General features: G+C 31.3%; 2 protein-coding genes and 1 long non-coding RNA gene across 4 annotated transcripts in view; 1 reads left to right on the top strand and 2 right to left on the bottom strand.

The window, feature by feature from the left end:
* The window catches only part of LOC149485087 (uncharacterized), a 200,850-nt gene that overhangs the window by 109,524 nt on the left and 73,334 nt on the right, over positions 1 to 17,992 (bottom strand). The gene's annotated exons all lie outside the window — the stretch shown is intronic.
* Mapmodulin (acidic leucine-rich nuclear phosphoprotein 32 mapmodulin) lies at positions 944 to 7,676 on the bottom strand. Of its 2 annotated transcripts, XM_089699849.1 has the most exons (7): positions 7,435 to 7,676; positions 4,823 to 5,199; positions 4,174 to 4,259; positions 3,478 to 3,615; positions 3,038 to 3,100; positions 1,516 to 1,644; positions 944 to 1,163 (listed from the first exon to the last, which is right to left on the bottom strand). In XM_089699849.1, exons 1-7 carry the CDS (start codon positions 7,480 to 7,482, stop codon positions 1,087 to 1,089), a joined length of 918 nt encoding a protein of 305 aa, XP_089555975.1. In that variant the 5' UTR covers positions 7,483 to 7,676; the 3' UTR covers positions 944 to 1,086. The 2 variants fall into 2 exon arrangements, with proteins under 2 accessions (XP_089555975.1, XP_089555974.1); XM_089699848.1 differs by lacking the exon at positions 3,478 to 3,615 and having other exon boundaries at positions 7,435 to 7,669.
* On the top strand, positions 13,844 to 15,163 carry LOC149485089 (alpha-1,6-mannosyl-glycoprotein 2-beta-N-acetylglucosaminyltransferase-like). Its single transcript, XM_089699647.1, has one exon. It carries the CDS (start codon positions 13,844 to 13,846, stop codon positions 15,161 to 15,163), a length of 1,320 nt encoding a protein of 439 aa, XP_089555773.1.

Raw genomic sequence — 17,992 nt, 5'->3', positions numbered from 1 at the left:
TCTGTATTATAAGACATTTTTGTCGTATTAGAATCAACAAAAGATAAACCAACAAATTCACTAGAATTTTACAACTTTATAGAAAATGGGAATATTTTTTCATAGAAACAATATGTTTATGATCACAATGTCTACTGAATATACAGGCGGAAATCCCCACATCGGAATTTTGTAATTAAAGGAATGAGGGCACATCATATATTTTAATTTATCCAAGTTTATTTACTTAATTCTAAGTTAAACATTTAAATTGTAGATTTTGAGAGCTATTTAATTCTAAAATCATGCACTTTCATTTCAATGATTAGACTAAAATTAAGCATGTCAATAGAATAAAAAATTATTACATAAACAATTCAATCGAAACATCAACTTGTCGGACAACAAACTCCAAATTTCACACAACAGACATCACATGATTTATGATGATAAAATATTCCATCAACGGTTAAAAGTCCACGCGGTAACAAGACAGAGCCTCATTAGATGGAACCAAGAAGCTTATATCTAATACACTGGAGATTGCACTATGACCATTAACTTGTAACAAGAAAATATGATGTTGAATGACGCCTGTATGTTTTTTTATCCCTTGCACACTTGCCAAGTTAGGTGTGAAAGGGATAAAAAAACATACAGGCGTCATTCAACGTCATATTTTCAAGTTAATGGTCATAGTGCAATCTCCAGTGTATTAGATAAAAGCTTCTTGGATGGAACAATCTCACGAATGACAACTACAGGTGATATTCAATGTACCGTGTTCGACCTCTGCCGGAGAACGGGCGAAAAGCGTGACCCGACACATTCGTTTGGTTTCCCACAATTATGGATAAATGTAATTTGAACATTGTATTTGTGCTTTATACAAAGTTTAGATATTGGTGTAAAAGACGCTCAAATTTCTAATAGCTTTTTACAGCGTAAAATAAAAAATCAGAAGTAGGTTTTAACACATATAATAACAGAACAAAGTCACGCTCGGAGGCCGCCCGCAATCGGCCGAGGAATGGTTTATTGTCCGATGCATCGGAGCTCTGTACACTTACGAACTAGTAAGATGACTCCGCTTAAGGCAACAAACAATCAATTCTCGTCCTCGTCTTCGTGTTTTCGCTTTTTACCCCGAGTACTCTCTTCGGGATGGTCGTTCTCTTCGCCACCTGTTTGATTAATTTCATTGTGAAATATTCAATATGCTAGCTTTATTGGATTAAAACAAAAAAAGCTGTTTCGCTGTTGTCGTGTATTTACATGGCTTATACGTAAAACCTATCAAACAGTTATTAACTATTTATGCTTCATTCAACTCCAATAATCGATTCTAATTAACAACTTAACATTCCAGTTCCTTTAATTTAAAAAAGTAAAAGTAGTAAACCCTTCAATATTAAGATCTACCTATTGACAAACTAAATATTGATCCTGTAACTACACATAAATAGAATACACAACCAATCTAATAATTTAATATAATAGGTACCCTGCATAATATAAGAACTTGTTAATAAATACCTTGTGCTTTGGAGTTGGGCTCTTTGTCAGCGTCGTTCTCACCGTCTTCATCACCTTCATCATCATAATCGTCTTCCTCCTCCTCGACATCGGAGCCCTCGTACACTGAACTCGCTGAACTCTCCTCCTCTGTGATATAAATAATATTGTTGGTACATATAAATTACTAGATTTCCGGACATGTTTTGAAAGAAAAACCCGTATAGTTTCCTGTTCTTGTTGGATTTCCGGGATAAAAAATACCCTATTCTGGGTCTTCAGCTACCTACATACCAAATTTGTGTGAAAGTGAAAGAATAACAAACATCCATCTATCCTCACAAACTTTCGCATTTATAAGTAGGATAACCACTGTCATATAAATAGTATTGTTGGTTGTGTAACTCCTTAAGATGAATAATTATAGGCATGTAAAACTTTCAAATTACATGCAAAGAATTTCATTGAAATCTAAACTAATTTTTCATTATCAATTTAATTTATGTATTTGATTGTATGTAGCCGAAGTTTTGTCAGTGGTGGTTGCAAAAATATAATAAATATTAAATATGCAAAAAAGCTTGTAAAAGTTGAAATTATGAAATATGAATAAATAAAAATTTGTGTTAAATTTTTTATTCCTAAAATATATCTCCCATTGCACTTCTATATTGTGTATATGGGCGAGTGAGCAAAATTGCGATTAGATTATTAAATTATAACTGAACTGGTGTTTGCTACGTGTACCAATTTTTTTGCTCTATTCTAGCTATAAGCTGCTATTCTGCTGTTCCCACTGTATCAATGCTTTAAAATAAATAAAACTATGTTATAAGATTAGGTCACATTTAATTGTAACATTTGCATTAAACACACTTGAATAAAATACTTGTATAAAAAGATCATTTGTGTATTTAAATTCATAACAACCAAATTGTGACATTCCTGGATACCAAATAAAAAACATATTGATGCTTACCCTATATTATATAAATTAAGTTGTACCTAATATCACAGAGGTATAACAAAAAATTATTTTACTCAATACAATGATTTCAACAGATTGTTAGTAAAAAGTCAAATAGAGTATGTTTTACTTGGTTTTACTTCAACATATTGCTATGTAAGAGACTATTAATATTCAATACCTAAGCTTATAAACCTTCATACAAAGAATAAGAATTATTATAATGTATCAACAAAACTGTAGCGCGATGTGCTTAAATTCTAGTTTTCTATATAAATTTATAAAGAATAGAAAAAATTCGATCACGAGGCGGGACTAGAATCGATCGAATTTTTTCTATTCTTTATAAATTTATATTTATAAAGCATTTGAATGCCATAAAATAAAAAATATCAATTTCTAGTTTTCTAAATTAAATTCTAGCTAGTTTTAAACATGCTCGCTGAAAGTTTGCGAAACGTCGGGATAATATTTAATGAATAAATGGCGTTTAAAATCCGTCTAAATCTTTAAGTTCTAAATTCTATACCATTTTATACACCTTACCTACTTTTAAATAACTAATAAAAAACTTACCTAAATTAGCGTTGTAGACTGCACTCAGGGAAAGATCGTCATCTTCCTCATCTACATCTGAACCTGTAACAAGCAATGAATTTATTATTAGTTATTTACAAATACAAAGAAATAAAACTTTAGGTCATTAATAATAATCATTTTAAAAGATTTAGCTTCACTATATAGGTAGTACATTGTTTAATTGTAAACACAAATACAGGCAAATAGAACTATTAGTATGGGTGAGGATATTCAAAATCACTAATGCAAGCTAACAAGAATTGTTTGATTTTATTTAACAAAATTTCCATAGACTGGATACAATAAAGTTTATAAGGATCTACTTTGCACAACTGTAGTATGAAAATAACTTCATAACAGAAGCAACTTCACATAGTCAAGCTAATTTTGGCTTAACGTTTGACATAAGCATCACAAAAAATGAGCATGATGCTTACTTTTCAAAAGATAGCCCATATGAATTAGGAGGCCGTATACAGTGTACATTGTTACAAGTAAAGAAGACTTCTGTTCTGCCGGCCTCATTGCTAATGTATCGTCATCTATTACAAGTGGGCCGAGATCAATACCGAGATCTGTAATTCAGTAGAAACTGTGAATGTGGGTTCTTAACCAACTTTTAAACTAGTTTTCAATTGACTTATGATAAAGAGAAATGAGTAGCATATGTACCTCAGGCCCCTGCTTATACATAGAAATCAAGGAAGAAATGAAAATAGTATATTTTATGAAATCGTTATAGCAATAAATTGGAAGATAAAGAAAGTGACTATGAAATTTCTTTTTTAGAATATCTTTCAGTTTTAATATCTAAAAACCTGTAATATCTAACCATTAATATCTAAAAACCTGTATTTTATTGGTAACTCTCTGATTACATACAAATAAAATAATTTGCTTATACAGTAGTTTGTAATAAATTCCATTCGCCAAAGAATGCATGTGTGTTAAAACATAGAATTTATTAAAGTGAAACTTTTATTACATCGTCTCAAACTTTTTGGTCTGTGTAGACACAAAGCAGTGTTCGGAACCGTTCGAACAGTTTCACTTTTACCGTGGTTTCATAAAACCACACAACATTTTTTAAAATTAAATTTATTTTTATAAAAATTGATTTGATGAATACAAACCTTCTTCTTCACTATCATTGTTTCCGTTCATCTCGTCTTCCTCCTCCACATCACTGTCCTCTGCTTCTATATCATCTTTGTCAAATCTGAAACATTACATTTTTATGTTAAACTAGCTTTCCGCCCGCGGCTTCGCCCGCGTTTTCAAAGGAAAACCCGCATAGTTCCCGTTCCCATGGGATTTCCGGGATAAAACCTATCCTATGTGTTAATCCAAGTTACCCTCTATATTATGTGTGCTAAATTTCATTGTAATCGGTTCAGTAGTTTTTACGTGAAAGAGTAACAAACATCCATACATCCATACTTACAAACTTTCGCCTTTATAATAGTATTAAGATTAAGATTCTCAATATATTACTTCCACTTTCATAATTAGATTAGATTATTGGAAAATAGTGTTTACATACAGAATTTAAAATGTATACTCATTTGCCTTTTTGAGCAAGTCTCAAATTGTATTTTTAGATGCAATTTATTTATACAGTGCTACTGAGATTTTATTTTTATTTTTATATTAATAATTTAATAGTAAAACTGGTTGAGTGGGTGTGTCCACTTTTCCAGTAACCTCATCAATATTTCCAGGAATTGTATCATATTTATTATTTTAACACTCTGTACAGAGAAAATGACTCAATAATCTTACCCATCTAAATATTTCAGTGATGGATGCAACGCAAACACCTTACTTCTGTAGTCTTCAATATTGGTAACATCATTATTGAAGAGATCTAGATTCTTTAGATTCTCAAACTCCTCTAGTGGTTGCAATGTCTCCAAATCCTTTATCTTGTTTCCAGAAAGGTTGAGGTGTGTTAATTTCTTGCAACCATTGAGAAAATTAAGCCCATTGGATATTCTGTTGTCTGAAAGCTCTAGTTTTCTGAGCTTGGGCAATGTAGGGAAGCCTTTGAGGGTTGTAAGGCCTGCGTTATTTAGACTGAGCACTTCCAGATTTATGTATTCATCTGTGAGTCCTACGATGTTCGTGCTCCTGCAGTTGTCCAAGTTTAGTTCTTTTATCTGTAAAGATGCAAATTATGTATGTCTAGTTTATTATGTAATGTACATGTTTGTATAAATGAGGCTTAACAAATTACACTTAATAATAGGTATGGTGTTATAAAATTAGGTAATTGCACGCCTCATAAGCGAAGCGTTGAGGTGGGTACTACTGTCACTTCGCGCAAAACATCTGATTTTTCAAACTTAAAATGTCTTTATGTATCATACATTGCACTTGTAAGATAATACATACACACACATATTAAGAAAAAACACTATTTTTAACGTTCATGATATTTTTGATGTCATTTTTGTTATTTAAACTAGTTAAAAAACAGTTTAAAAAAGTTCTGTCTTGGACGTCCGTGTGTCTGTATGTGCGGATCCTTTTTCTTGTTAACACGATAGCGACCGAAATACTTTACTAATCGAGTCTTTTTTTTTCTCTTACGCTTGAGTATGCTCAGGAATAGAACCCTTTCATTTTTCAGGGTCTGATTCGATGTGGTTTAATTGTTATTAAATAAACAAAAATAATAATTAATAAATATTTATTAAAAAAAAATTATGAGGCGTGCACTTTTGGATTTTCCAAATTATTGTTAATTATTATGGGAATGCTTTCTTTCTAACTGTTCTTTAATTACAAATTAGACTACATCAAAATTGATTCAGCCGTTTTGGCGTAAAATCGAACGTGCATTGCAACAATTATAATAAAAGGGTAGTATTCTTCTGGTTTAACTTAACCATGAACATTAATTATTAAATACTTATCTGAGTACAATGGAGTACAATAAGAAAAGTAGGTAAATATGTATAATCATTAATCTTTAGAATCCATAGACCATAAACTTAAATTTTATAATCTATATTTATATGTATAGTCTATAAATAGATAATAATATAATACAAATGCTTTGTAATAGGGGCATTATACTATCTATGTATATTTCAGTAGGTTACGTTTATAACCTGATATGGAAGTAATTTAAATCGCATGTAATTAATAAATTATAATGTATTTTTATAAAGTAATTATGGCTTGTTTGGAGGTATAATAGAGTATTTCACAAAAAATAGTATTGTGACTGGCGTGTTAGTAAATTCGTCACACAAGTTAGCAAAACGTCAAAATGGTGCAAGTTGTCAGAGGTCTCGAGTGTCGTAGTTTGTAAAATGCGACAAATGAGTGTTTCCATAGGAATATCTACATAATAACATAAATCGGATGTGTTTTTGTAACAAATTCCAACTTATTATAACAAATTCGTGCTGTAGTTGAGTAGATTATGAGATGTTTTTCATCTTGCAATGGCGGATGACACGAATCATCACAAGACGCAATAAATATGGCCGCTATATTGGTAAGGCGTGCGACAATAAAAAGAATGATTTCATATTTCATAGCTAACAAGTAAAAAGAAGTTAGAACATAGACTTAATAATTATAATCCAAATAATTACTTGTAATGTTCCGTATTTTGATACTTATTCTAAAAATAGTTTGGGATTTCTCGTAAAATTACTAAGAGTGAAAGGGCGCGAAATTATGTCGAGTAGAATCGCAGTTCCAATATTAAAACTTTAAAACCACATAGAAAGTGTTGTATTGCACTGGTATTTTCTTATAAGATCCATGTAAAATAATATAATATTTGGTTATTGTAACGTGCAATGTATTATGTGTTATCAATTCATTGATAGGTCCAATAACTTAGTTAAATGGAGACTTGACGTCAAACCGATGTCCCTTAAATTAGGATTGTAATATGAATTTACTAATTACTCATTGAGTATAACATCTCGAAAGAGCTTTTGAAAGTGATTGATTGCAGAGTTGAACATGATATTTGTTTATGAGCTTATTTATGATTTTTTATAGGGTTCTAACACTTAACCTCAAATACATCTACGAAACAACGCAAAAGTCGTGATAACATATTAGTAATTCCAACTTATAATCTACATCGTATAAACTAAAAATAATTAGCAATCACATTGTATTTTATCGTAAAAATTGTGTTTTAATGTAACGTGGATACAAGCGGACGTAACACAGCAACACGGATGGCTATAAACAAGTACGCCACATCTTCTAATGAAAACTACATTCTTAATTACAATGATCTTGTAATAATGATTGATGAAATAGTGTTAATTAGGGATAAATTAGGAGCATGGGACATATGTGACTAACGAAATATGTATCGACAAAACATTCCAATATAAAGATGCATAGATTCCATTTACCTGCGAAGGGCTCCTTCCTCGTAGTTCCAAAGCGACTCTCTTTTCCATCTTCTTAAATTTCCGTGATTAGCACTGCAAATAACTATTAAACTTCTTAAATGTGCACGAGAAATAAATCACGAAGCTTGCTTGGGTTTCAAAACAGAAGGAACCTATAGATACACATTTAACATTACACTCGAGTGACGTTGAACAGCAGGCGCCGTCTAGCGGCGGTTTTTGTGGACCGGAAGCGTTCCTTTGGTTAAAGTCTATTTAATGCATTTATTTCTATCACTTAAATTGAATACTGTTTATAAAGTAAAACTTAAATATTCTACCAAAAATATAAATAAACGCGTTTTTCTTCTATCTTCATTGTTTTATATTTATTTCATGAAGGATAGCTGTTTTGACACAAATAATGTCATGTTGGCATTATTGAATAACTTTTAGGTTGGTACTACAATGTAAAGGCGGGCTTTCTAAATTATTATCTAAAATTATTGTGAGTTACATTGCATGTCCGATTGTAGCAGATATTGTATAGTCAAAAAATTTTGTACTTTCGAGTTTATAAGATTAATGAAGTCGGTTAAAAATTAAAAAAAATAATACCTATTGTAACCATAAAAATATTTGAACAATATCATACAAATTAATTATTTTTATAGCATGTGTGTGTACCTAACTAAGACATACATACTAGGTACATTACAAAAATAATATCGACAATTGAAACTATTAGTAGGGGAGCCCAAGAGGGGATTTTGGGATTTACTCGAGCGCGTCAGATTACTATAAGGGACGGAACCTTAGCTATTCATTCATTAGTACCTCTAGTCAATATGAGCAGTTATGGTTGGTGGGTGCGCTCAGGGGCCCCGCTGGAAAATTTGAATAATCCATAATTCCCTAAGGTTGAGCTCGAATCGTCAGATTAGCGAAATGGGGACTTCTTATATTGTAATTAACCCCCCCATATATTAATCTGACGCGCTCGAATAATATTACTTTAATTTTTTACCCTTTCTTCATAGCGATTAAATCGCCACTTAAATCGTCAGATTAACGTATACTTTTTTTCAGTGACGTCTTGGAGCATGCAAAATATCAATATCTAACGCGCTTGAGTATTTCCAAGCCAATTTTTTTCTTTTTTAAATTAAAAAAAATCAAAAAACCCTTCCCCACCGCTAAAAGTGAAAACATTATAGGACCTTTTTTTCTCGCTATGGTCTAATCTACCAATTCTAATAGGTTCCCGTGACGCTCGAGTAAATCCACATTTAGCATCCTGGGCTCCCCTACTATATTATAGGTACGTTGTTTATATTATGTTACATGTATACTTAATGGTTGTGTAATTCATTCGATATTTATTTTTATGACTATGTATTACATAAAATATAATTAAAATGCATTAATAATTTGGAATATGTATTAGGTATACCTAATATATTTATTATCATTGTTATTATGTTAAAATACTTTTTTCATAATAATAAATAATGTGTTCAGAAAATAACCCTTGTTTTATTTGACCCACTGGACCACATGGTTCACATAAAAAAGAAAATAAAATTACTATTATTAAAATTTTTCTCAAATTTTGAATTTGACTCAAAATTTACTCGACCGACTTTAAAATTATTTTGCTTTTAGAAATTAGAAAGCTATTTATTCTAAGCAGGCAATAACAATTTTACTTTAATATTCTAAGAAATTCCAAAATTTATTTTTTGAATATTATAATATTATTGTTTTATTCCGTATTAATTTTATTGTACAATTTTAGGATTGTTTACTTGTTAAAATCACCAATAAACAAAACTTAAAATAGTACTTTTTTCAATAATTGAGCATAGCATGTAAATAATCGGATAGATAAGATTTAAAGTTGAATTTGTTGGAATTCAGCGTCTTTCTTCCTTATTTGGGAACTAGATGGCGGTGTAGGTATTATTGTCTGTCGAATAATAAAACATAATACATATATTATAGCTATGTATTGTACTGATTTTTGAATCGTTTCAAGAGTTAAAATATTTTACTCACTAACCTGTGGTTCAACGTAGACTGAAAATAATGTAGTACGTATACTTAATTGGTATATAAGTACATATTTAAAAATATTCAGGCCGTAAATTAAATTAATCCGTAATATATTTATTCTTTGAGGTAGAATGTACTAAAATAATTTTTGAAAACAGACTACTACTGCTTCATTTTACTTCGAATGCCTTTATATTGTTGCCGCCCTAGCTTCAGATTGGGAGCTGAGCTTTTGGTGCTAAGCGGTGTCGCAAGAGTGTGGGAGTGAAGGCAATCTTTTTAGACTTTTCGTGTGTGACGAATTCGCATTTTTACTGAAATTGGAATAAGTAAGTAGATAACTAAGGTAGATAAATATTGTTTTAAATATAATTTTATTAGTTTCATATACGAATGCTTGTTTATACCTCTTAAATTAATAATTATTTTGGAGATCGAACTCTAGATAAACGTTTACCATATTTTCTCAATAGCTTACCAGAGTACATACGAACAGAAGCAAATATTCACAAATTTAAAAGATTATTAAGGAAACACCTTCTTCAGTCAATAGAATGCTAAAACACAAGCTCATAAATAGATATACCTATTCACTTAATATTATATTTTATAACAGATAATAATATGATATAATATATTTAGTTATAGATAGATATATAGATATTTTATATAATATATTTAGTTATAGGCTTGATCCCACAGACAAACTGCATGTGCAGTTTTGTGGGACTTAGACTTAAGTTATTGTAATAATTTGTAAGAATAATTTCAATAAATAAAATAAAAAACTGGATATACAATACATCAAAGTAGTAGATATATTATAGTTATTTTTGAACGTCCCTAAAGGACGCTAAAAAAAAAATACAGTTTAAAAACTAACATTAATAATTCGTCCTTCATTGAATGTCCTTCACTTTTCTTTTTTCTTTATATGCTAGTCCTAAAGAAATCATTCAAGCATCAGAAATTTTCTGACAGAAAAATTCTTACGATGTGCGGCCGGCCTAAATTTTATTATGGCGTATATGGGGTTACGACTTATAGCATCTACAGACGCTCCGATTTGGTTGGTGCCAACCATATCGGAACCGACAAGGCAACCATTCCAACATTGCTACAGATTGTCCGACGGTTGGCCTTCTAGCTGTCAGTTGACCATAGAGTAATATGTCAGTTGACCATAGTACGAAGAGAATGGGCTAAATTCTACTATAGAAATAGAGAAAATTACAGTCATATGCGGCTCTTACAACTTATTTTTTAAGGTTTTTAATGTAGCCACACTGTCAATTTTTTTTAATACTTCTAACATAATAAAATACGCTTCATTTCTGGACCGGAAGATAGTTGGCGCGGAAAGTTTTTTTTTTTAATTATTAATATCTCAAAAAATTGCTCCTTAAATGCTCCATCAGAATCTGTAATTGCTCCACTTCTATAATTATTAGTTTATTTATAATTAATTTTTAAAAAAATCCAAATACTGAAAACTTGATTTCTCTATAGAATGAAAAATATTCACTTTTCATAAAAAAAATTTTTACCAAAAAATTGCTCCCGATTTGCTCTATCAATTACAAAAAAAAATAATTAATTTTGATAATTTTTACAATAATTAACTGAAAAACGATGTTTGCATAGTTAACTACCTACTGCGCTGTGACGTCATCAATTGTCGTTGCGACGCATAAGGGCCTTATTTACATGTATCAGCACTGCAGCGATATCTATAGACCTTAATGTTTATGTTTTCTTATTTATATAATTTACTAGATTTCCGCCCGCGACTTCGCCCGCGTTTTCAAAGGAAAACCCGCATAGTTCCCGCTAACGCAAACGATAGCAACTTGACACCGAATCATGAAACAAGCGACTGAAACACAAATTAATTAAATATAAATATTTCAGGACAGTTTTCACACACGGCACAATCTGATCCCATACTTAGCTTTCGCTTGTGTTATGGAAACCAGATGGCTGATAAACATAATATATAATTTTAAATAAATACTTATATAGATAATTAACACCCAGACACAGAGCAAACATCTATGTTCATCACACAAATATTTGCCCCGCGTGGGAATCGAACCCACAACCTCTGCCTTGGAAGGCAGGGCCACTACCAACGCCAACCGGTCAGTCAAAGTAATTAAAAATTACTTGAAGTTTTAATATTACGAATAAACAGATATTATTATGTATTTAAAATCATTCTTATTATAGGTATGTTTATAAACATTTCCCTACCCATATTAAAACTCGCATATTACGTTTATTCATATTATTAAAACTTCAAGTAATTACAACGGGTCACCATGAAATTTGACTTTGATTGCAAAGCATTAAATTTCGTAGTTTAGGTCGTAATTAGACGGAAAAAAAATATATGGCATGAAAAACTTTGCTTTTGTGCTTAGAAGACTGATTGAAGGAAATTTTTAAAAATCTCGGATTTTAATTTTTGATTGAAAATAAAACTATTGAAATAAAAATGTTTATTATTTTTATTAAATTTTACTATCAAATTAGCTTACAGAAAAGTGGAAAATAACTTAAAAGTGCACACTTTTACTTTTTCTTTTATGTTCATAGCTACTTTCTCTCAATAAACCCCAAATATAGTCGCCCATCATGTTTTCATTGTATTGGCCTTGATAGCGTTGTTCCAAATTCATGATGTCCTGATGGAAACGTTCTCCTTTCTCTTCGGAATAGGCTCCCATATTGTTTTTAAATTTATCCAAATGAGCATGCAGCATATGTACTTTTAATGACATCCTGCAGCCCATGGCCTTAAAATTTGTAATTGGAATTTGCCTTACCTTCCAAACACCTTTTACAATATCTACAAGCAACATGTGGAGCCCATGGCTTATCTTGATTCCGTACAGGACAGTCAAAATATGCTTCATAGGCTTCACAGAGAACGTGAGATGTCTTTAGTTCATATTTCACGTCTCGAACTTTAATAAATTGACCACATATAAAACAAAATGCATCAGCATCGTATTTGCACTTTCGTGACGACATTTTAAGTTATTCTGGGCTTGTAAATAATACCTGATGGTTGTTTATCACTCGGGTGCCATCTAGCGGCACAGTGTAAACGTTAATATCCCACTCTCACCGCGCGGTCTTTTTAAAAATATTAAAATCAATTAAAATTTATGAAAAAATTGAAAAATTAGTATTATTATTATAACTATCACAAAAGCAAACTTTACACCGAAAAAAGGTATTTTCTTTTCGTTTTTGTGCATAACTAACTGGAAAATAATAGTATAAACTTTAGGACAAAGAACGAAAATTTTTTTGTCGAGTCGTGTTATTAATTAATTTGTGTTTCAGTCGCTTGTTTCATGTTTCGGTGTCAAGTTGCTATCGTTTGCGTTAGCGGGAACTATGCGGGTTTTCCTTTGAAAACGCGGGCGAAGTCGCGGGCGGAAATCTAGTAAATTATATAAATAAGAAAACATAAACATTAAGGTCTATAGATATCGCTGCAGTGCTGATACATGTAAATAAGGCCCTTATGCGTCGCAACGACAATTGATGACGTCACAGCGCAGTAGGTAGTTAACTATGCAAACATTGTTTTTCAGTTAATTATTGTAAAAATTATCAAAATTAATTATTTTTTTTTTGTAATTGATAGAGCAAATCGGGAGCAATTTTTTGGTAAAAATTTTTTTTATGAAAAGTGAATATTTTTCATTCTATAGGGAAATCAAGTTTTCAGTATTTGGATTTTTTTAAAAATTAATTATAAATAAACTAATAATTATAGAAGTGGAGCAATTACAGATTCTGATGGAGCATTTAAGGAGCAATTTTTTGAGATATTAATAATTAAAAAAAAAAACTTTCCGCGCCAACTTCCTTCCGGTCATTTCTGGCATCTCTATTTGCGTAATCTTTGTTACTTAAGTCCCACAAACAGGGAAAGTCTTTATATAGTTCCAGCACTTTTATTAATATGTCACGTTCGGTGACCGTAACTCCCTCGGCGTTCATGTTGACGTCCTACACCGGCGGCGTTGTGAATGTGAATGAGCCAATTACCTATATTACTCTATGGAATGAGCCGATTTGGTCGGAACAAAGCTTCCAGACGTTCCAATTTGGTTGGATCGGATAGGAAGTTGGTTTGGTCGGTATCGCCGGCGCATCCGACCACGTCAAACCAATATTAATAATAATTATGTCGGACCGACCGCTCTCTACACTTTCCGATTTGGTCGTGGTCGGATGGTTGGCACCAACCAAATCGGAGCGTCTGTAGATGCTATTAAAATGACTGCTTTGTGACATAAATCATTCAATATTTTATATTCAGTATTTTATTCAATTTTTTTGATTTTTTACGCTAATGATACCCCGAAGATCATCTTGCATTGTTCGTTACTTATTTTGTATCATTGTGGTTCTTGTTATTCTTTTATTTATAAATCTTAATCAGCAACAATCCTTAAAGAGAGCATTGTTTACTGAAATCCCCGACTCAGCAAAAGCATACATTTTATTTGAAGAAGAGAAAACAGTAGATTTTAATATAACTGATCTAAAAAGGTTAATTAAGCGACGAAATGCAGAGGAGCATATTCGTAATATAGATGTTTTTGGAAAAATTACATCTAACATAAATATAATAGTCATACGAGTAGACAAGTTTTCAGAACGTTTAAAATTGCTGTTAGCTTCATTGAGTGCGGTTAAGGGTATTCAAGATGTGTTAATAATATTTTCACATTCGTTTTTTGACGAAAATGTAAACAGGATAGTAGAAAAAATTGACTTTTGTCGCGTTTTACAAATTTTTTACCCTTTCTCTCTTCAGTTACACCCTGATGATTTTCCAGGATTCCATAGCCAAGATTGTCCTTACGATCTTGACGTGTATACAGCTAAATATCTAAAATGTACTGGAGCGTCTAATCCTGATATTCATGGCAGATATAGAAAACCGGAAAACGCCCAAATGAAGCATCACTGGTGGTGGACTGCTAATAAAGTTTTTGACAATATATCCTGTTTAGAAAGGAACAACGGTGTTGTTATGTTTATGGATGATGATAACTTTTTACTAGAAGATTTTATGTACTTGGTCATTTATATGAAGAAAGTGGCAAATTCAATGCCTTTTTGTGAAATTATATCTTTAGGCGTTTATGATCCTCAAGTTAAGTTTATAAATGAAAATGACACCTATCGTCTTCAAATAACAACTTGGGATCCAAAATATTCTGAAGTAATAGGATTTGATTATTCTACCTGGAATACTCTCGCTTCGCATTTTGATCTATATTGTCTGTTAGACGATTATTCGTGGTCCAGGTCCATACAGTATATATCCTTAAATCGACTCGACGGTAAGAGATTTAAAGTAATTTCAAGTGTAATGCCCAGATCTTTCAAGTCATCCTGTGGTTTAAAGACCGTAACTCAATGCGGTGTAAATGAAGGCATTTTTGAGGCATTGAGTATTCATAAACAACAAAAGAAAAACTTATTTCCGCCTTATTTCGAAGTTTATTCTCACATTGAATTGATAGATGATGAATATATTATTTTTGATGTTATGGAAAATAACGGAGGCTGGAATGATAACCGAGATAAAGATTTATGTAACACCATGACTATACACAAAGTGAAAAAAATATTGTTAGACATGAAATATCAGCTAGAATGATTGATTTTTTTCAAATATAATTTTACAGACGATTCTATTTTCGTAGTGACTGCCCTATTTTTAATTACATACTTGTTTGCATGAAATTAGTAGGTACGGTAGAGTAAATATGGCAAGCTAATTAACGACAAAATAAATTTATGAGAGAAATGCAAGCTCAAAAGGACAGCCTATTTAATTGCGATAATAAGAATTATAAAAAGAGGAAATATAAGATATATCATTACTGGAAAATATTAATTTATAACCTTATGTGTCAAAGCTACATATTTATTTGCAGCAGACTGGGCCTGAAAGTAATGATGTGCCTACCGGGCTTATATCTCTGCCTGTTCATATTATGTCTATTAAATTGTAAATGATGTCTCAGATGTTTGTACTTTGTCTCGAGATAAATAAGAGCAATGACAACGTAGGTCTCTTCTTCGCAGATCTCGGCTAATATATAGGAAGTGAATCTGCTCGTTCAGTTTGCGGCGCCTTAATTACCTGCGCCATAAGACAAAGGATTGTTTGGTGACGCCAGAAACAGCGTGTAGTGTGTGGCTTTCGCATCATAGTATCATTTGCGTAGGAGGGTCGGGATCGTAGAGGCTAGGGCGGGGAGGGAGAGGCTTTCAGGGTGCGCGCGCAAGCCGAGCCCGGCCAAAAGCAACAGTCTGCTCGCGTGAGCCGCTGCTCGCAACTCGGTATAATCACGTCGCGTTAAAATGACAAATGGTAAGCACTAACTACCACAAATCGTTGCGATGTCAACCAAATACTATCTATACACTCATATCACACATCTCTCTATGCTTATTAGTCGTTTATAGCACACTTTTATGTCATGTTTTCGGTGTAAACTGTATTTATTTTGATCCAGTCAGTTCCATATTAAGTACTGTTAAATTTCGATTTAAAACATCCTTTGTTCACTCCTATTTGGCTAATTGAATTATATTGTGTAGAATTGAATAAATGGAAATTATTTTAATGATTAAAACAATGAACTAGGACTGTGTCTCAAAATAAATAAGTACTTACATGTATATTTTATTTTAATCTTAGTTTTGTATTAAATTAATATTACCCTATTCATTAATACACGATGTAACAAATAAATGAACCTATTTTTGATCCATAAGAAAAATTTACTTTTCACGAATTAAAATTAATTAATTGAATACAAAGACAAAGTTTAAGCTAGAAATATAACGATTAACGTAATTTGTTTGAACGAAAGCTTTCAAAATGTTAGTTTTGTATTTAAATATATTGACGAAAAGATTATGATGAAATTTAATATTAAAAGTATTTTTTTAAATACAAAATACACACGATGAAGTATGTAAATCAGAGATGCACAGATAATTTATTGAGTAGGTAGAAGATAGTACAAAAATGTTAAGATTTGTTCAAAAAATATTTGTAAAATAATTTATTAACATGAAATTGAAGAAAAACTGCTTGTAAAGCCTATTTACTGAAATCCAAGACCTTTCTTTTAGTAGCTTCGACAATAACTGTAATTCCAGCATTGAAATTTTCAATTCAATGTTAAATTTATTCTTATCAAAGAAAATAATCTCATAAATACTATTTTTCTACAGTCTTTGTTCCAAAATTAATCAATCTAGCTTACAATGGTAAAACTCAAAGAGCGTAATAAAAACACACAAGCAAATAAAATAACCAGAATAAAATTAATTCCATTGTCAAGAGTTAAATTACCCATAAAGCGCTAATTAGCCACCTCTTAACGGAAGCTTGGGTTTTATAATTAAACGGGATCATTTAAGTTTACGACGAAAACTTGGTTATGTGCGAACAATTAGCTACAAACTTTCAGACATCTGTTCACTTTTTATGGAATTAAATCGGTATTAAATAGGTATCATGTATGCTTTCTAGAGCTTATGTTTTAGGCTATTAGATATATTGTAGGTTATATATACTGCAGAAGCCTTGTATTTATCATTTTAAGGTCCTAAAGTAGCTACGTGCTTGCATGGTCATTGGAATATATTATCGATAAGTTTTTTGTTATTGTTATATTATGTTAGCTGGATAAACACATTTATCAACTTATCCATTCCTATTTAACATTTTTAACAGAAATGGTAAAATTATGAATTGTGATACTATAGTCGTTAGTAGCATATAAATTAACAGTAAAAACTATTAGAAGTTTCTTATTGTTAATTTAGTAGGTTCTATGCGTAAATGGTACTATGTATTGATTCATAAAAGTGCGTGCAATGTGGTATGCGTGAACGCTTTTTAACGGACGCTTTCAAAAACGAAGGATGTGGTTAACGTAGCGTACTATGCTTTATTCAACGATGCCAATGTTTTTGTTATTATTGGTATGTAATACATAAACATAAAGAAGTTATTAATTTTAAAAATTCGTTATGATAAGTATTAAGTAGGCTAGCGTAAGTTAAAGATAATGATAATAATCAGGTAATTTATGAAGAAATAACATAAAAATCGGTATTTTGCTTTCTGCTGGGTACTTGTAGGTTGGTAGGTTGTACCTACGTCAAAAATTTTATAAGTAAATTGTGAAATAATTATTTTAATAATTATTTATTCACCATTTTCTCTAGAATATGAAAAAAGAGCTTTTGGCTTTTGTGTATCGTTTATTAAAATACACATCTCTATTTCCTAGCGTTACAAAAATGTATGTTGGTTCATATCCACTTTGTAAAAGTCAACATTTAAAATAAAAAAAGTTCTGAGTTTGACTTCAGCTTTAGTCTACGGTTTTACATTCTACCCACATATAAAGTACATATGTACTTAGTTGTGAATTTTTCAACGCATCTCTTTAGGGCTGAT

The sequence above is a fragment of the Colias philodice genome, chromosome 10 (genome assembly GCF_061535455.1).
Source record: "Colias philodice isolate Cphi_HAF_F1 chromosome 10, ilColPhil1 Martin Lab GWU primary, whole genome shotgun sequence".
NCBI classification, from domain to species: domain Eukaryota; kingdom Metazoa; phylum Arthropoda; class Insecta; order Lepidoptera; family Pieridae; genus Colias; species Colias philodice.
This window is presented reverse-complemented; position numbering and strand designations above follow the sequence as displayed.

Coding starts and splice junctions, on each gene's coding strand:
- Mapmodulin (XM_089699849.1), bottom strand. CDS start 7,482: ATGGAAAAGAGAGTCGCTTTGGAACTACGAGGAAGGAGCCCTTCGCAG. Junction 3,616..4,173: donor CAATGATAGTGAAGAAGAAG/GTTTGTATTCAT, acceptor ACTGAATTACAG/ATCTCGGTATTGATCTCGGC. Junction 1,645..3,037: donor AGTCTACAACGCTAATTTAG/GTAAGTTTTTTA, acceptor TTTATATCACAG/AGGAGGAGAGTTCAGCGAGT.
- LOC149485089 (XM_089699647.1), top strand. CDS start 13,844: ATGATACCCCGAAGATCATCTTGCATTGTTCGTTACTTATTTTGTATC.